The 19,439-nt window shown below is 45.5% G+C and overlaps 1 protein-coding gene and 1 long non-coding RNA gene across 2 annotated transcripts; one reads left to right on the top strand and one right to left on the bottom strand.

The window, feature by feature from the left end:
* Nucleotides 1–6,736: 6,736 nt before the first annotated feature.
* LOC132080297 (uncharacterized) lies at nt 6,737–8,943 on the bottom strand. Its single transcript, XR_009419549.1, has 2 exons — nt 8,584–8,943; nt 6,737–7,005 (listed from the first exon to the last, which is right to left on the bottom strand). It is a non-coding gene; the product is annotated as an uncharacterized LOC132080297 (long non-coding RNA).
* A 74-nt stretch (nt 8,944–9,017) lies between these two features.
* Nucleotides 9,018–18,190, top strand: SKP1 (S-phase kinase associated protein 1). Its single transcript, XM_059483381.1, has 6 exons — nt 9,018–9,116; nt 11,711–11,807; nt 14,004–14,077; nt 15,213–15,356; nt 16,017–16,157; nt 16,930–18,190. Exons 2-6 carry the CDS (start codon nt 11,711–11,713, stop codon nt 16,963–16,965), a joined length of 492 nt encoding a protein of 163 aa, XP_059339364.1. The 5' UTR covers nt 9,018–9,116; the 3' UTR covers nt 16,966–18,190.
* Nucleotides 18,191–19,439: the final 1,249 nt, after the last annotated feature.

Genomic DNA, 19,439 nt, shown 5'->3' with positions numbered 1-19,439 from the left:
ATACAGATAATTGGGGTTTGATTTATTCGTAGCTGATTGGTACCTGCAGAAAACTTCCTTTACTTCAGCCTGTGACCATGGTGGTTGCAGACAAATGAGCAGGTTTTGGAGCTCACTGGTAATTCCTCCCATCCCCACAATGCCTGCCATGCAATACAAACTAGAGGCACAGCTGGAACTCCTGTATTGTGGTGGTTCAATGTTGAAGGGGAAATGTCACACACAGTCCTTAGTGGGGAGGGCTGACATTGGGGTTTGGGTTAGCAGAAGGCAGTTGGGAATGAAAATACTTTCCTATGAGCTGTTCTTTCTCTTTTTACTTCTTTCTCAATACTTGAATAGAGCCAGGAGAATATTGATGGACAAAGGAGGAGGGTTTTGAGCTTCCCAAATTCCATTTTGCATAAGTCACTGGCCATGTCATATCAAAGTGAGCACCCTAAACTGCTGCAGGCCTGTGCTGAACTAAGGGACCGTTAAATCAAAAACAAAGAGGCAAAATATGTATTCTATACATACAGAGGTGTATCAATTTGCCAGATTTTCCCTCTTTCACCTTCTTTCTACACCTTCTGCCTATTTCCACCCTTGTTCCTCTATTTACGGCCCCCTCTTCACAGATCCCTGGAGTTTGGGGCTGGCTGCTGCCCCAGTCCCTGCTCTGTTGCTGCCCAAGCTGCTGCTGCAGGTGGATTTTTGTCCAAGGTAATGAACGTGTGTGACTCTCACCTGGGGCTCATTTTGGATTGTTTTAGCTGCTGATGCTGCTGTACACATTCCATATCCCTGCCCCAAGTGCTTGGGCAATGTTACCTGGTTTAGGTCTTTGATGATACCCTGGCAGGATCCTGGATGTGTGGGGTAACGTTGCCTCCTTCCCCAGGTGTCTGTAACAGAACAAATTCTGCTCAGTGAAAAAGCTGCTGAGGGGACATCCTGCCAATGGAAGCTGTGACATTTCACCGGCCTCTGTCTTGGTCCAGTTCCTGTCCAAAGCTCCTCTAGTGACAAAAATCTGCTGAGAGGTGCCAATACTACCAATGCATGTTCCATGGGATTTATTTTGATTTTTATAGTAGTAAACTGAAGCACCGAGTCCTTTTTAGAAAGCAGCTGTGTTTCAAGGACCTTGGGACAAGTCTCTGCTCTGACAATTTAAAATTTTATCCTGACTCTTAAAGGGTTTCCTCCTGTACAAGAAAAAACCAAACTGCTATGATAGTACTGGGTTTATTTTGGGCCTTTTTTCATAGTTCAATAAACACATTCTTAGCAATACTGGAGTGCAGTCCCTGCTCTTGGAGGAGCTGTGACCTTGGGAGGGGGCTGAAGAATAAGTACTCAACACTCATTCAAGAAAAATGGTTGTAAGATGCAAGTGTGATCACAATTTTGAATTTCAATTTAAATGCTACTCCAAATTCAGTGAGTTGAAGATGTGCCTCCACTCTGATTACCTCCTTATGCACCTGTTCCACACTCATTTATTGCTTTAATTGCTGCTTGTTTTGTCTGGATTCAGAGCACTCCTGGAAACTCTTAATGTATTTTAAGGGTTGCTGTGTAGGTTAGAGCAAATTTTGCCTGAAAAATGGCTTTTTACATGTTCCATTTTTTGCAGTAATACTCATGGTTTGTATGAGCTTGGATTTTTGGAGTGAAATGTCTGCAAGCAGTGATTTTTGAATCCTTGTAGAAGGCATTGGGTGCCTTCTGTGTTCTGTGGCATCATGACACAGAGTATTGGTTTTCTGCAAGTTCTTCTGGGAGAAGGTTGGAAACAGGTAAAGGGTTTAGTAAAAATCACACTGGACTGTGTAGAAATCCTTCAGTACCCATGAACACACCAACAAAGCTCTGCAGAGTCAGCAGTTCATGAGTCAGCCTTCTGTGGTTTTACAAAAAGTTATTTTGGTGCTCTAATTCATTTGGCTGTACTCCTTTTGGATGGGAATAAAGGCAGGCTGCTTTCTTGAGCAAGGGACCAGAGTGCTTTGGCATATGGACAGGGAAAAAAGGCTGAAACAACACTTTTGATTTTAAATTAAGCACTGCTGCAAGTTTTAGTCTTTTAAAACCTGTGCTGGAGTTTAAAAGCTTCAGTCTTTGAGATGAGTTGAACTGCTGATCTCTTAATTACTCTCTGGTGAACAGAACTTTGAGATGGAGACTAAAATGATTGCTGCTGGTATAAATAATGTATAAAACATTAGTTGCTAGTAGTACTTGGGACTGCTAATTGGAGGAGGAGTAGCATGATCAGGGTGAGCATCCTACACGAGAACTTGGCAGGAAAGTGATTTTGAGAACACTCCATTTTGCATCTACTCATATCACTGCCCAAGGTTGTATAAATTAAACTAAGTCTTTGCTTTTGGTTGTCTTGATTTCTGTATACATCTTCCTCAGTAGATTCCCCCAAATACATCTGGGGTTTTTGAGGTTAGATCCTTTTGGTTTGTTTTTTTAATTTCAATAAATCTATAAGCTGTTTTCCAGATTATGCATTTATAACTGAAAATGTTGAACTGTAAAAGAGGAGTGTCCTGTTTACATTGATAATTGCATGATCGATTGGGCTGAAAGGCTTTAGCCTGCCTTTATTTTTCAGGAGTTTGAGAAAATATTCCCGTGCAGCCAGCCTAACCCTAAACCTTGCTGTGAAAAACCTTTATGGTGGCATCAGTGCAGGAATTGGCAGTGATGGCTGCTCTATTCTGCTTCTTTATTTTATAAGGAGAACGGGGGGTGGGGGGGATAAGCACACGGCTGGAGAAGCCCTGCCTGGGAGTATCCTGTGGTGGGTGTTTCATTCCACGCTTGACCCACTTTTCAGGCAGCTCTGCTCCTTTTCCGCCGCTGTGTTTGTCCTCGGGGAAGAGGAACACAGCCGGCTGCTGCTGGAGCAGGGACAATCCCAGGGGAGGGGGTGCCACGGCCTCCTGGGAGAGAGAAACGCTGGTGATGGGTTCTGATTGTCTGGTCATGAGTTTATCCAGCTTTAGCTCAGCCATCTCAAAATGTTATTGGACTGTCCCTTTTCTCCCCTGGAATCTCTTTTTGAAATGTTTTGAATGCATTTAAAAATGCTGACTTCTGAAACACACTGTATTTATTCCCATGGACTTTGAAACCTCAAAGCAGCTGCTCATTATCATCTGTGGCATCAGAACCAGCCCAGAATCTGCTTTTTGGACTTTGAACGGCTCCGGCGTTGGAGACCAGCGCAGGCAGCCCTGTAAAGCTAAGCCAGTTCCCTTCCCCTTGTGTTTATATCAAGGATTTTTACAGTTTTATACGGTACCACTGAAGGTCGTTCTCAAGGCCACCTACAGAAAGTCTGCGCTTTCCATTTTCCCGGGAATGCCCGGGAGCGCCTCTGCGGGGCTGAGCTCGCTGAGTTCCCGTCCCTCGGAGCGAGCCCCGGCGCCCCCGCGTGGCGCTGCCCCGCCCGGGCACCGGGCACCGTGACCCGCCCGGGCACCGTGACCCGCCCGGGCACCGTGACCCGCCCGGGCCGGGAGCCGCTCTGCAGTGGGCCAGGCTGACATGGACCGGCTCTGCAGTGGGCCAGGCTGACATGGACCGGCTCTGCAGTGAGCCAGGCTGACATGGACCGGCTCTGACGCGGGCCAGGCTGACATGGACCGGCTCTAACGGGCTGCAGGTGGGTGACTGTTGTCATCTCATGGTAGGGGCTCCATACTGTTGTCTCCTATCACAAAAGTTCCAAACCTTCTTGGTGTTTCTTGTGACCCGCTCCTCAGAGCACTGACTCTTTCTTCTTCACAAAGCACCCAACTGTTCCCCTCTCACCCAGCCACCCCACTCTTTTATAGCACTCTGCTTCTCATTGCTTACAGCTGTGGCCTGTTAAAGTCAGGCCTGCTCCTAATCTTTGATAATTGGCCCAGCTGCAATGCCTTAGGGGTAAGATTACTTTCTACACTCTCTTTATTTTCTTATGTTCTATCCCCCTACAGGTCGCCCTTGCCCTCGGCAGCCAGAGGATGCAGGCTTGGCTCCTCCACAGTGCTCCCAATGATTTCAGAGGATGCCAAGGCAGAACTGGTACAGAAATCACTGTTTAAATATGGGGAGGTGGAGTGAGGGTGAGATTAGGAAAGAGGTGTTGCAAATAAGTTTGAGGTAGGTATTTCTATTTTCAGTCTTCCTCCTCTTCATCTTCAGTTTTTTAAACTATCTCAAATCCCCATTGTTATATAAGGGGAATAGGAGTGCTGTTAGAGGAAGGAATAGAAGCTGATAAAAAAATCTCACTTGGTGTGTGCCTGACTGGATTTGGTTATTGGGTTTTGTCAGTCTGGGATCCCCAATATCAGAAGGACATGGAGCTGCTGGAGCAACACCAGAGGAGGCCCTGGAGATGCTCTGAGGGCTGGAGCCCCTCTGCTCTGCAGCCAGACTGGGAGAGTTGGGGATGCTCACTTGGAGAAGGGAAGGCTCTGGACAGACCTGAGAGGCCAAGTCTCAGTCCTGTGCCTAAAAGGGCTACAAAAGAACTGGAGGGGGCCTTGGGACAGGGGCCTGCAGTGACAGGACAAGGGGGAATGGCTTTAAACTGAGAGAGAGCAGGACTAGATTGGATGTTGGGAAGAAATTCTTCCCTGTGAGGGTGGTGGGGCCCTGGCACAGGCTGCCCAGAGAAGCTGTGGCTGCCCCATCCCTGAAGTGCTCAAGGCCAGGCTGGATGGGACCTTGAGTAACCTGGTCTAGTCCACAGCAGAGGGCTGGAACTGGGTGAGCTCTAAGGTCCCTCCCAACCCAAACCATCCGAGGATTCTCTGATTCTCTAGGCTGGACTCTCACCCAGGTGCAGGGCTCTGCCACCCACCATTCTGCATTGCTGGGTACAACTTCTGTGAAAAGTGACTCTGTCTCAAGGATGCTGCTTTAATGCAAGTTTTGATGAAGTGGAAATGCAATAATTAGCTTTTTATATAATTAGCTTTTTCAGACTTGTACTGAGAACAAGAATTTTCCTCTTCTGCTGCTGTATTGTTCCAAGACTGCTTTAAAAACAGTGGCCCAGGCCTTTGAGCTCAGCAGTGTCCTTCTACCATCTCTCTCACATGAATAATTCTGATGTTTTCTGGTTTTACACTGAACCAATCAGTTCAATTATTTTCAAACTTGATGTGGCTGCTTGTTTTAAAAAATGCTCCTCATCTTTTGTAATCCTGAAAAAAAAGGATGATTTTTGCAGCAAGTCTTATTCTCCCCTACATGTAGATTAGGTAATTTTTCAGATTCTGTAGTCATACCTGGCTCTCTCCCTGGCTCACTCTCCCTCAGTGAATTCAGGATGAGTTTTGTGGATTTTTTCCTGTGGATTTTCCCAACTTGTTGATGGAGCAAAGCTGAACTCTTTCAAGCCTGATTGTCATTAGATTTTTGACAATGCCACATCACATTTGTATTGAAAAATAATCAGTGTGTTATCTCCATAGTCTCTAAATTACTACCAGCAGCTAAAAAAATCCTGTTTCTCTGTCAAAGTGGAATGTGAGGTGCTCTGAAGAGTGGGGGGCACATTAATTTTTGCCTGAAAGAAGCATCCAAGAAGGGAACATGAGGCTGTGGAGCAGATGCCGTGCCCAGGAGGCTGCTCCTTCACATTCAGCACGTTAAACTCCCTCCCCCTGCAGCTGCATGGCTGCTCAATCCCTGCTGTGCCTGCAGCCCAGGGATGCTGTGAATATGTAGGTCAGGGCTCTTCTGGATCTGATTAAGCATTAAATCAAGCTCAGTTGCTCCAATCTTTTCAGGTATTTGCTTTGCTGTTAAGCTGCTCCCTTCCTCCTCCATGTTCTCAGTGGCCAAAGGCCCTTAATTGTAACTTACCCTGGCTGGTGCTGGTGTGATTGTCTGCACTCAGGGGAGCAATGCTCAGCTTTAGGATTATTTGCAGTGCAATCATTACCTGTGTGCAGAACAACTGAAATTGGGCCACCCCTTTTTGAAGCAATCTTGTTTTTGCCTTGCAGATTAACCAGGGCTGGGGTTTGTGTCACTGCCACTGGCTGGCCCACAGGAGCTGGGCTATCACTGCTGCAGCAGCTGCTTGCCCCAGCAGATAAGGGGAGCAGCTGCAGGGGCTGGCCAGGGTGGTTGTGTAGGGCACAGTGGGAGGTGCTGTGTGTGATTATTGCATATCTGGCACGGCCATCTGCCTCTTTTGGGGCTGTGGGGTGTTTTTGCTGTTTTAACTTTCCCAAACTTCTAATTCAACAGTAGATTTCAAAGTTCACTGAGGATGGAATTTTCTCCTTTGGAAAGCTGTAGAGAGCTGTACCAAGTATAATCAGCAGTATAATTTTGAATTAAATTTATCCACAATTATAATTAACATGGAATTTAGCTTTCTGCCTGTTCCTAGATTCCATTAGATTTGTCTTGTGTTGAGAGCAAACCCCATCCCCCCTTTGCTGAGCTTGATTTGCAGTCTGTGAGCTTGTGCTTGCTGGTCACCAGCCAAATCAGAAACCTTGCTCTTTGGCCACATGGGGAAAGGGGATTTAGGATTTGTAGACAGGTTTTCCACTGGCCACCTTCTCTTATTGTCTGATTCTCTAAACCAAGGAGTTTTAATATAAATAAAAATTAATAATTTAAGGAAAATAAAGGCAGTGGTTTTTAGTGCACTGAATGTGGTTTTCAGCACTGGAGTATGAGATGGTGTGATTGAGGAAGAAAGAGGTAAATGTGATGGTGGTACAATAAGAAAGTCATGTTAGATGTAGTCTGGAGGTTTCACACTCTACACATGAGATAAATATAAATTAAGAATGAAAATTAGATCCCATTCAATGGTGAACACAGAGCTTATGTGGTTATCAATACCAGGATCTCTGAGGAACTTCTGTTAGTGTCCAAGTCTGCTGCTGAGCATCACCTGGCTGCTCCCTCAGCTCTAAGGATGAGTTCCAGGGGAGCACACAGTAATCCAGGCTGGAAGGGACTGCAGAGGTGACCTGGATCCACCTGCAAAGAGAGATCAGGTTGCTCAGAGTTGTATCCAAATCTGCTCTAGCAAGCTGCTCAGCATCCTAAAGCCCCTGGAATAAACTTCTCAAGTCAGGCAGTCACCTCAACAGTTCTTTGGAATTTACAGAGAGGCCTCTTCTAAGTGATATGCTGTGATGCAGAACTCCCAGGCTATCAGCTGAGCTCTAGGAGCTCCTTTCTGGCTGAGAATTTGAGTGTTCCATCTCTCCAGAGAAACAGCCCCAAAGAACAAGGTACTTAACATTTTAACATTGAATATTTTCTAATTGTAGTCTCACTTGTTATGTGAGATAGACACTGGCACAGGGTGCCCAGAGAAGCTGTGGCTGCCCCACTCCTGGAAGTGTCCAAGGCCAGGCTTGGCTACTGAACTGGGCAAAACAAGATTCTAAACCAAGAAATTCTGAGTCCTGGGAAAATTCTTCATGTTAGAAAATATTTTCCAGTGTGTCTAGAAAATAAGGATTTGTTCCCTAACGTGTGGGGTGCACAGCTTGGGACTCTCTGGGACCCCAAGAGATAGGAAACTGACTAGGCACAGAAACATTGGTTTGGAATGGTTGGTTGGTTTCCAACATAAGATTGGAAAACATCTCCGAGATTGCCAAGTCCAACCCTTGACTGATCAGCACCCTGTGAACCAGAGCAGAGCACTCAGGGCTATGTTCAGCTGTTTCTTGCACAGCTCCATGGATGGTGACTCCACCACTGTTAACAACCCTTCCAGGGAAGAAATCCTTCCTGATGTCCAAGCTGAACCTCCTCTGAACCTCCTGAGGCTGTAAATGATGCTGCACTCTGCAGTGTTGTGCTGCTGCAGGTATCAGTGTGCTTCCAGGCACCCTGGCTGTGTCTGCATTGGAGTGATGTGAAAACATGCTTTTTGCTTCCTAAACATTTTTGTTTAGGATTGGAAGTAAAGCAAATTGTCAGAATCCTGTGTTGGCACTGTATAAATACCTTGCCTACTTGAAAGCCATTTTGCCATGGAGAGCTGACACAAGGCTGGGCTCAGCAGCAGAGCATGGAGCGTGTGCTGTAACAACGATGTGAGGGCTCTTACCCTGCCCTTCCTCACAATGCAAAACCCTTCACATGCCCTTTCTATTTCCCTCAAAACCCTGTACCTGGTGCTTTCCAGCACCCACAGGTGACCTATCAGCTGTCACCCGTGCTGGGGGCAGTGCTCAGGTGGGGCTGTGGTAATACAAAGGCCTGGGCTGTGTTTGGGTGCCCAGCTCTGCTCTGCTGCTCGGCCCGGGGCTCCTTGCAGAGCCGGTGTCCGGAGATGCTTTCAAGGGCTGAGCCAGAGCTGTCTGAATTCCCGGCGGCACCTGGGGCAGGTGTTCTGTGAGCAGCGCTGAGCTCTGCGAGCACCGCTCGGAGCTCAATCCATTCCCGGCTCCATGAAAGCTCCCGCACTTATTTCCACTGGAGGAACGCTGTCTGATGTTGGAAGAATTTTAAACTAGCCGGTTCTTCCATGTTGTTTTTCGGCTAAAATGCCTTCCGCGTCTGGAGCAGCACCTAGCGATGGCATTTTACCGTGTTTACCTGCGGGAAGCCTTCAGAGACATTGGCAGCATCACCCCGCCTTTCCCCCCCGAAGGAAAAGCACCGTGGGCGTTGTGGGGCGAGCCCGGGTTACCGCGAATGACGATTTCCCCACAGGACCGGCCAGCCGGGCCCGCCACCCCGGGATCCCCGCGGTGCCCTCAGGGCCGGGCCGGACCCGCTCCCCTCAGCCCGCGGGGAGGGGCCTTGGCCTCTCTATTGTGCGGCTTCTAGCGCGGCTCCGTCGCTGCCTGAAAAACCCTCCACCGGCGGTGCCTTCCCCTCGAACTCATTCCGGCTCCGCTCCCCGCTCCGCACTGGCGGAAGGCGGCGCGAGTACCGGATTTCGCCGTTTGGGAGCCGCGGTGCGGTGTTTTGCTCAGGCGTTCGCGGCGGGCAGCCCGGGCGTTGCGAGGCGGCGGGAGGCGGGTCCTTCCCCCTCCCCCGCTCGCTATAAGAGCGCCGCCGCAGTCGGGCCCGAGCGCCGCCACCGCCTCCTCACGGTCCGTCCGCGGAGCCGCCGCCGCCTCACGGTGAGGCCCGAGCGGGCCGGGGGGGCGCGGGGGCAGCGCTGGGAGCTGTGCGGGCGCGGCGGGCCCGGCTTGCCGCAGACGGAGGGTCGGCAGGCCGTGGCGTGATGGCGGGGGCAGGGGCGGGCGGAAAGATGAGCGCTCCTGGGCCGTGCGGGGATGGAGCGCCCGGGGTGCGCTGGGCCCGGGCCGTGCGGGGATGGAGCTCCCGCGGGGGCGGCGTGGGCAGCGCTGCCCGCGGGGGCGGTGAGCGAAACCTCCGAGCAGACCGAGCCTCCCCCGGGCGGTTGTGCCTCCCCCTCCCCGCCCCCCTGAGGCCGCGCCTAAGGTACGGGTTCGTTACCTGGCTCCTGGTTACCGGGAGCGGGGGGGGAAGCGGCGGGCATCCACCCGGAATGGCGCTGGGAGGCGCGGCTGGAGGCGGCTGAGCTCGGCGGTTCAGACTTAGCCGAGTAAATTACTGCTGTAATTCAGGTTTGGCTTGAGCTCGGCTCCCAGCCTGTTGTGCTGTTGTCAAATAAAGCTTTTAGGACTGGTTTGCTTAGTCACCCAGTGGTGCTGCTGCCCAGGGACTGTCATCTGGCGGAGCCGTACTGCAGCTTGCTAAAAATTAGCTCCGTTTTTTTCTTGTTTTCTAGGAAATCGAGTTCAGTGGTGTTAAAAAAAAAATCGATGAAATTCTGATGTGTTGTCAATGGCAAAGCAGTAGTTTAACTTCATTCTACTTGTTTCAGACCCTCAGCAATAACTGAAGGTGTTGTTGTAAATAAGCAGGTTTGGCTGATAGGAGGGGAATATCCTTGCTGGGGCTCCCCTGGCTAAGGCAGCATCCCTGCCTGGCTCTGCTGTGCAGCATTATGTAAGCTCAGGCTCGGGGAGGCTGCCGATGGAGCTGGGTTTGTTCTGGAGTGCTCCCAGGCAGCCACTGCAAGAACAGATGCATTAAATTTAAAATGTGTGCCTACAGCACTTTTCCCAAACATCATTCAAACTGCTAACACAGAGCTGTGCTGTAGCCCAGATTCTCTGTGTGTGTGTGTATATATATGTATTTATATATATATATTTATATATGTGCACACACTTGTACCTTTGGAATAGTCATGAGTGTGTTCCTCCAGAACACCCATCTTAATTAGAAGTAGCACTGTCATATAGGGTTACATTGCTGTGTAAACATTAACTGCCTGCTCCCTGCCAAATGGAAATTAAAGCAATGAGGACTCGGGACTGGTGTGAGCTGCTTAATAACACGTGTTGGCTGAGCCTGCCGTGGCCGGGGTTTGCACGGGGCTGTCAGGCTCAGGCACACTGCACCCCGAGCTTTCAGAAAGAGGCAGTGCAAGTTTGCTTCAAGTGGTCCAGTTAATTAACTGTTGATAGCTCAGGTGCTACTGTGAGGCACTGGTGTGTGCAGCTGGTAAGTTTGGTTTGGTTGCCAGTTTAACTGCAATTGAAATTCTTTGTTCCCAGAGCTGTTCACAGCAGTTGCAGGCTGTGCAAACACATGCTTCAGTGATCCTGAAGCAGGTAACTCGAGGACCAAAAAAAAAGGAAACTGTTGCAATGGTTTGCTGCTGACAAATATTTTGTGTGGTAAAGGAACTTACAACACATCCTACTAGCTGGTTGAGAACAAATTTGTAAATTTTACGTGGCCAGATAGTTGTGTTTTTATTGTCCTTTGGTTGGCTCAAGTGCACTGGTACCCCACAGTCTGCATGTGTACTTCCAGCCAGAAGTTGTAATCTCCTGGTGCTTTGTCATGTGCTTCACTTCTGGGTTTCAGTTGTTTCATATCTGGAATGATGCATTTTTGTAAAATCTGATTGTGTTTTTGCTAATGACATCTTTCAAGCCTGCTGCCTCTTTATTGTAGGTCTTACTAGAGTTTGTTTCAGAAACTTTGTTAAAATGCATGGTTGTCTCAGATGCTAACAAAGTACTGGTCTTGCTTCCTGCTTTGCAAGGGCAGTAGTGAGTGCTGAAGGCCTTCCTTGTAGGAGTTTGTTGCTTTTTAATCTCCTCAGAAAACCAAACACTTTTCTAGAGGAAAGCCTTTGATCCTGAGTAACCTGGTCTGTTTAACTCTGTTTGGAGCAAGGGAGGCTGGACTGGCCCATCTAGAGGAATTCCTCCCAACCTCAGTGTAATGATTCTGTTCCAGAGGCTATCATTTGAAAACTGCTGTTGAGATCTGACATTGTTTGAGCAGTTGAAGTGAGTAGCACTTGTTTGGATTTGGAGGCAAGTGGTGTTTTGGAAGTGTTGAAGTTTTTTTCGAGAGAAAAGATAGCTGTAGTGTTATACTGGGAAAAAAACCACTATTGACTAATCTGTGTGTTTTATGCTTTCAAGTTAAAAAAAGAAATGAGTTTGTGTTAGACTTCAGTCAGTCCTTGTTTCTTGAACATGAGGATTAATGAATTGAGGGCTGTTGATTCAAGGAGTGAATAATCTGAATGCACCTTAAGTAGCACTGGGCTGTCTGCTGTTGGGAAGAAACAATTTCAGCAGTAAATGTGATGCACATCTTTGAGTCAGCTGAGCATGTAACATCTGAATGTTGTGTGGAAATAACTGTCCTTGTCTTGTAGATGCCTTCAATTAAACTGCAGAGCTCAGATGGAGAAATCTTTGAAGTTGATGTGGAAATTGCAAAGCAGTCTGTGACTATAAAGACCATGCTGGAAGGTAAGAGTGTGAGACCCTGAGGAAACCTCTTGGACAGGAGCTGAGACAAACTGGTGCTGTGCTGAAAAGGGATTCCCAGGTCTATGGAGCAGCTTCTGTCTCCTGCCTGAACAGCTGTAACTCCTGCTGTTGTAGCTGAAACTGTTCAGGGTGGATGTGCTCTTGGAAAAAGCCCTGGTTTTGAGCACTTGTAGGGAGGGCAGTAAAATACAAGCATCCCACAATCTGCTTCAGTTTTGTGAGAGTTAAGCAAACAGAACATTAATATTTAAAACTTCAGTTTATTTAATCACACAAACCAGTCTTAGAACGTAAATATCACTTGTATGGAGTGGGAGATACTACGTCAATGCAATAAAGAGCTGAAGTTAAACCTGTATTGTGAGTTGTGAATGCTGGTAAATTATTTGGGATAAATACTTAGGTCTGATCTCCTGCTGACATAAATTTGAAACAAAAGAACTCGTGGCGGGGGAGGGGAAATGTGCCAGATGGCTGGGATACAGAGCAAACTGGCTGATCCCTCCAGTGCAGATCCTCATTGTTTACTGGTGGCTTTTCCTAGTTTTTGGATGTATTCATGAATTAACTTGGGAGCAATTATTTCTGTACATGTAGTTAGTATTATGCTCTTGCATGTAAATGTTTGGTTGTGACACCTTATGAGAACAGTAAAAATAAGGTTCAATGTCAGGCATTGAATGCTTCTATTCTGTTAATAAGATGCTGTTGAACATGGCTGGCAACACAAACAGGAAATGGAATGCATTAGGGTGCACAATTCTCAGTTTTCTCCTGCAGGAGTTGTGCCAGTGTTGGAGATAGAGGGAAGTTATTCATGGGAAGAGTGTAAGCTGGGCACCATAAACTTGCCCCTTTCTAACCTGGGAGAGAACCAGTCTGCTAGCACAGCTGAAATGCATTTTCAGTGCAGCTGGCTAAGCATCAGGTAATGTTTTGTGTGTTGGGTGCTGCAGCTGAGAGAGGAGGAGCTGAAAGTTTTGGTTGTACTGAGCACCATGGGACCACCATTGAAATGCCCATTTTCTGCTAACAGATAAAATTGCTGGTTCAGAGGTGATGGTGACAAGTCAGTCAGAGTTGACTAAAGTTCAGATATTGCTTGAATTATTTCAGTGTCTTTTAATGGCAGTGTTTCAGTTCTGCATCTGTGGAGTAATTTCAAACAGAAAAGCAATGTTAATTAGCATCCCACTGATAGCAGCAGTAGCAGACTTGTCTAAATACAGAAGTACATGATTTTATCACGTACAGATTTGAGGCGTGATGATGGTCGTATGTTCTTGAAAATTTGGTTCCTTGGTGATGTAGAATTGGCTCATCTGTGCATGTCATGAGTGAAGGTCTGCATTGTTAGTCAGTTACATAACTCATTCCAAGATGTCTTTGACAGCTAGGGTGTCATCCAACTGTTAGCATTTGGGTAATAAAAAAAGCACATTCTTTAACCAAAGATGGCTAATGTGGTGTTTGTTCTGTGTATCAAGCTGAAACTTTAATTATCTTTTTCTCCTTCTTTTTACATTGATTCCTTGGTCATATCAAGGGGACAAATCCAAATCTCCCTGGAGTGTGCTGACAAGCTTTTAAAACAAGGAGTGTTGGAAACATGCTTTATAAATGCTTTTTTGATGGAAGGATTTGTGCTGCTGTCTTACCGTGTGAACTTCTTCAGCTGGTACAGGATCAATATGAGTGATTCAGAGCCTGGGAGCAGCACTTCTGTGGCTACAGTATTTCCTGCTCATGCAGAGGACAAGATGCTGTGTCTATTTACCACAGTAGATTGAATTCTTATTAAATCATTAATGGAATGGGAGCCCTCAGTTAAAACTTCTGGGTTGAAACTGTGTAAGTGGTAAAAATACACAAATGTTTGTCAGATTGTTCAGCATCTGAGCTCAGATTCAGAACACTTGAGTTAGCAAGTGACAGCTTAGCTGATGGTGTGTAGATACTGTCATTGGGTGAGGCAGCCTTATCAGCCACTTAACCTCTGCTTGGTACAACCATAGCTCCATACAGCCTTCCAAAAGCTCCTTACCTCACAGTTTAGAGGTCTTTTGTTACCAATCTTCAGCCTCAGTGTTGTCAAAATAGTGAAGAACTGATGAAGCATCCCAGTTCAGTAAATGCTTTTGTCTGCCAATTGCTCAGTTGTCTTTTCCATTTTAGATTTGGGAATGGATGATGAAGGTGATGATGACCCAGTCCCTCTTCCAAATGTTAATGCAGCCATCTTAAAAAAGGTAAGATGGTGAAAGCTGTTGTGCTCCATGGCAGTAAAGAAATGTAAAATTCATCTTGGAGTTGGGTATTATGAACTACTAGTTAGAAATTATTTTTCATGTGTTGCAAGCTTAGCCAAATCAAGGTGCATGAACGTGGGTGTGTGGGCTGAGGCAGGTGGGTGATGGCAGAGTGTGTGCAGGGATGACCTGGAACAGCAGCTGTAAGGCAGACAGGCTTCCTAAGGAAGTGGTGCTGGACATCTCTGCACACTGGCATTTCATGGTGTTAAAGCACTGGCTTTAATTGGATTCTGTGAACTGAGGTGGCTGTTCATGAGATGCAAATGTTTGGAGAAAGGATTAAGCAACAGGCAGTGGGTGAGAGTGACTGACACTGATGGTGCTTAAGAGACACTGTGTGCCCTTGGTGGTGTTAAATTCATGAACAGACCATGGTCATTGGGTTAAGGGAGAAAGGTGTAGTTGTGTGGTGTCCAAGATTCTTTACGCTTTCAAATAGAAAGGGTAGTGCCAAAGTAAGCACCAAACTACTGTGCCTGTTTTGGGGTAAATACAGGGTTAGGAATTGTTTCCCAGTGAACAGACACATAAATAACTTAAATTTGTGAAGTCTTTTGGGTTGGTGAAATGGAACAGGATTTTGTTTGCAGTAGATCCCTGCTTCTTTTCTATGTCTGGGTCATGAGATTGCATGTTCCCAAACTAAAAAAAAAAAAAACAACAAAACAAACCCCAAACCAACACTAATGGCAAACTTGCTGGCTGAACTTTGTACTGGGGTGAATGTGACCTGCTGGTAGCTGTTACCACTCTGCTCTCTTTCCCTGTGCAGTGTCTGCTTAATACAAAGTATGTTTCTGCAAACACATTAAATACAGCAAAATGAGGATTAGGTTTTCTTTGTACAGCCCATATATGTTAGCACAGGGACCTATAACTTCATAGCACCAGCTGCTGGCTTTTAAGATTAAGTAATTAACATGCTACTAAATCAGTTGGGATTTCTGAAAGCTGTTGTATTCTGGGATTGGGGATCTATTGTTCTGATTTCTTCCAAAATGAAGTTAAGTTATAGTTGGGGTTTCATGAAAGAATCACTTGGATAAAACTTTAATATCAAAACCATAATTAGGTGATTCAGTGGTGCACCCATCACAAGGATGATCCACCTCCTCCTGAGGATGATGAGAACAAAGAGAAGAGAACAGATGACATCCCTGTGTGGGATCAAGAGTTTCTGAAAGTAGACCAAGGAACACTTTTTGAACTTATCCTGGTGAGTGTCCTCAAGAAGGGCAAAGCCTGTGCCTGTGAAGTTATGCTATGCACCTGAGAAATAAAGCCTTTATGCTTCTTGAGTTACTTCTTCATTGGAAAGGGGGGATGTGGGGAGGGAGATGGTTCTGGTGAGTGTTGGCTGAAATTGGTGAGGATGTTGGAGTGCTTTTAGCCTAATGCTCATATACTGTACTTGCTCATCAATCAAAATACTTTACTAAATAGCACTGTCTTTGATTGTTGCTCTCAAGTCCGAGTTGAGGGCTTATTGCTAGTTACAGAGTTCTGGAGATCTGCATGAAAATGAAAATCTGACTTTGACTGTTAAATTTGTACTGTGAATGGACCTGTGAGCCAACATTACCTGCCTTGGCTAGTTAACAGTACTGCAACACTGAAGATCTTGGATGTTTGCAGACTTCTGAAAGCTGTTTGTAAAGGGTGGAGCAGGAGGAGCGTTTTTCATGGTACAAATGACTACCTTCTATTTGGCAAGCAAGTTTTAGGTACTGTCCTGAAGGTTTTAGCTAGAAGCTTCTCAAAGTGAGGATGATCTGTTTGCATACAGTATTCTAAAATTTCGGTGTAAACTTCTGTAGTGCATCTAATGACACAGAATATTGATATGGAGGCTTTAAATCTGAAAACTCTTTCACAGGCTGCAAATTATTTGGACATCAAAGGTTTGCTGGATGTCACGTGCAAGACAGTGGCAAACATGATCAAGGGTAAAACTCCAGAAGAAATTCGCAAGACATTCAATATTAAGAATGACTTCACTGAAGAGGAAGAAGCACAGGTACTTGGTCTGGGTTTAATTATAATTTTGATGGCTGCTTGTGCTGAATTACTGTGTGCTGCTTCATAACTCAATTTGTGATGCAGCAGACTTGTTACCAATCAATGTAAACTAATGCATGAACTCCTCATTATTGGGGTGCTGCTAGCAGGAGACTTTTTGGTGTCTACCATGCTTGCATCCCATTACCTGAAAAGGTCAAAACAAGATGTACTGATTTTTCTAACTCCAGCATGTTTAATAAGAAAGCAGGTAGGATTGTGTGTGGCAGTCTTAGTTTTTTGGTTTGGGGCTATCATGGGAATGCTGAAGGTGTATTGCTGCATGTGGCTGGAGAGGTAAGTTTGGGTTCTCTAAGTATCAAACGCATTGATCTTAAAACTTGATCAGCAAACCAACTGCAAAATGGCAGAGTTGGGGAGAAAGCAGAACATGATGCCTGGTTTCAATACAGGGCAATGAGTTGTAGATTTTTGAGGGTATTTTTCAATGCTGTGTCATAAACAGCTTAGACTTCAGATATTCCATTTGCTTTGTTTGGTCAGAAAATTTCAGATTTGATCAAACCTAGGCATGAAAAACCTGGCTTACACTGTTAAACAGGCCAGTTTGGAAGACAGATTTTATAATTGCAAAATCTGTGTGAAAAACATAAAGCTGCTCCCAGTTTATCTCTGTGCAGTAAATAAATAATCTTGAATACTTGTGGGTATTTACAGCCAAAGGCTTAGAATTTCACTGCCACATACTGACAGTTCAACTGCTCTTGCAGGTACGTAAAGAAAACCAGTGGTGTGAAGAGAAATGAAGTTTTGTGCCTGACACTCGAACACTGTAAGGATTGTTCCAAATACTAGTTGCACTGCCCTGTTCATAATTGTTAATATTAGACAAATGCAGCAGCAAATGAAGTTGTGTTAGCAGGATGTTGTTCCCTTTGCATGTGTAGTGTTTTTTTGAGTACAGATCTAGATCTCTGAGTTTTTACTAGTGTAATTTGATGTCTTTTTACTTTGCAATGAATAAAACTGAACTAAGTGTGGATTCTGTATGGGAAGTAGCACTTAAGGTTGTCATTTTCATTACACTTTTAAACTGTTGAAGTCCAGATATAGTGCTAAGGATTGACTCTGTTGTAAATAAAAACATCTATAACTTCTTCCTCAAGAAGAGCAAAACACATGTATTTACAGGGTATTGATAACTTCAGAAAGAAAAACAAACTAGAATGTGTCTTGGGGAACTAGATAATATAAAAAAGTTACTGGATTTCTTACAAAAGCATTGTGGAAAAAGTTAAGTGTTACTTAAAGCTATATAATTTTCAAGATGGTTCTTGTCCTGCATTTAAAAAAAAATTAAATATTTGACCACTTTCTTGTCCTTTTAGTCTTGCCTTATAGACTAGTGAAAATGTGATTTAGAACTAAACAAGCTCCTGACAGTTAAATTTGAATACTTCAGCCATGTCTTGAAGACCTGCCTCTAGGTGATAGCAAATAAAGTGTGTTGCTTTGTGCACAGGATGGGTGTGTTTTTATACATATTACTGTTTAAAGTGGAATCCAGATTTGACCAAAAATGACTGACATTACCAAAGTTAATATTATTGACCTGTGCATGCCATTAGTGGCTGGTTTTTAGGCAGTTTTAAAGACCCTTGTGATGTAGCTCTTGGAAACATGGTTTCATGTGTCCACAGGAAATCTTTTGCCTCTGTATGTGATACTTCAGCTTGTAGAGACTTAATTATTGCATACAAAGCTAATGCAATATCAAGCTTAACTTCTTTGGACAAAGCCACTTGCAACTAGTTGAACAGTAACTGGTTTTCTGATTCTTTTTTTTTTTTACAGTTCCCTTATAGGGAGTAGGGGATGGTTGTGTGGTAGATCTTTGAGGTGTGCTCTTAGCTTGTATTGCATTCCATTCTCTGTATAAACCTTAGAGTAGAATGAACCTTAATAAACATACTTATCTCACTTGAAATATTGGTGTTTCACTTCTGAATTAATAAAGGGCTTTTAAACTTTTGTTTGCAAATGGTTCTAGTTATTTGGAACTAGACAGTTTTTACTGTCACTTGTTACTGAGTGTAGAAATAATAGCACTGAGGCAGTGGTTAATTGAAACAAAACAGATGTCAAGTTTGTAAGGGACTAATGCAGGGTCAGACACAGTGGGCAACTTTGAGATCAAGTTGTTTGATGGTTAAATATCCAGAGAGAGATTTTTTTGATGGCTTACCAAGATTGCCTACAGTTGGATGTAACCATTATGAAAGCATTCAGAATTTGCTCTAAAGCAGCATTCAAACCCATGCTTTGGGTAGAACTGCTCCTCACATCTGGTTTCTCAGGAGGTTGTGGGGCCTGCCTTTGTGCTGCTGTGCATTATATTGGGTGTATTAGACATTGTCAGTGGGCATAAAATACTGCACTGCTGACTTGGACATGCTGAAGCCTTTCAAGCAGCCTGTATTGCAAACAATGCACCTCAGTTTAGAAGTGCTACTAGAGGAAAATGTGATGGAAAATGTCCTTTCTGTGGCTGTTTGTAATTAACATTCAGAAGCCTGGTGTAATTGTGCTTGGTGGCAGCTGCCTGTGTAAATTCCTTTGGGTGCTTGTCACAAGCCCATTGTCGATGTTTGTCAGCCTTGCAGGATGCCTCATGCTGCTTCAGGGTGAGGGAGGGACAAAGACACAGTTTATCTTCCTCATTGCACTGCTCCAGCTGTGCTGTGCCTGCATAACCTCACCTGGGATTAAAGCTGGTACTTGTGAGAGCAGCTGGCCCAAGCCTGAGCTGGGCAGGTGTGCGGGGTTGGAGCCTGTGCTGGAGCCCCAGGTTGTGACACGTGGCTGTTGGCACTGAGGCACCTGTGTGGAGGTGCAGGAGGGCTGCTCTGTGTGCTCAAGGCATTGTGTGGCTCTGTCAGATCTGTAATTCTCTCACTGGTCTTGGTAGTTAGGGTTGCATACAACTTGCTCTAATTGACATTCCCCTGCAGTAGTGACTCAGACTTCAGCCAGATTCAGATTCTGTGGCTGCCTGGCAGGGATGTCAGCAGGAAAAGCCTGGTTTTGTGAATCTCTCAGTTGTCTTACCCACTCCAGTAATACTAGTGCTCAGCTCTAGAGAAGGACACTGGGGAGGTGCTGAGGGTTTGGGCTGTCCTGTGGCTGCTGCCTGTGTTCTGTGCTTCAGCTGAACCTGCTCCTTGCTGCTCTAACAGGCACTGGCTGTGTGCTCTGAGACTTATTCCCACTGGTAAACTTT

This window comes from Ammospiza nelsoni, chromosome 16 (assembly GCF_027579445.1).
Source record: "Ammospiza nelsoni isolate bAmmNel1 chromosome 16, bAmmNel1.pri, whole genome shotgun sequence".
In the NCBI taxonomy this organism is placed as follows: domain Eukaryota; kingdom Metazoa; phylum Chordata; class Aves; order Passeriformes; family Passerellidae; genus Ammospiza; species Ammospiza nelsoni.
The sequence above is the reverse complement of the archived record's forward strand: the minus strand, read 5'-3'. Positions and strand labels throughout refer to the sequence as shown.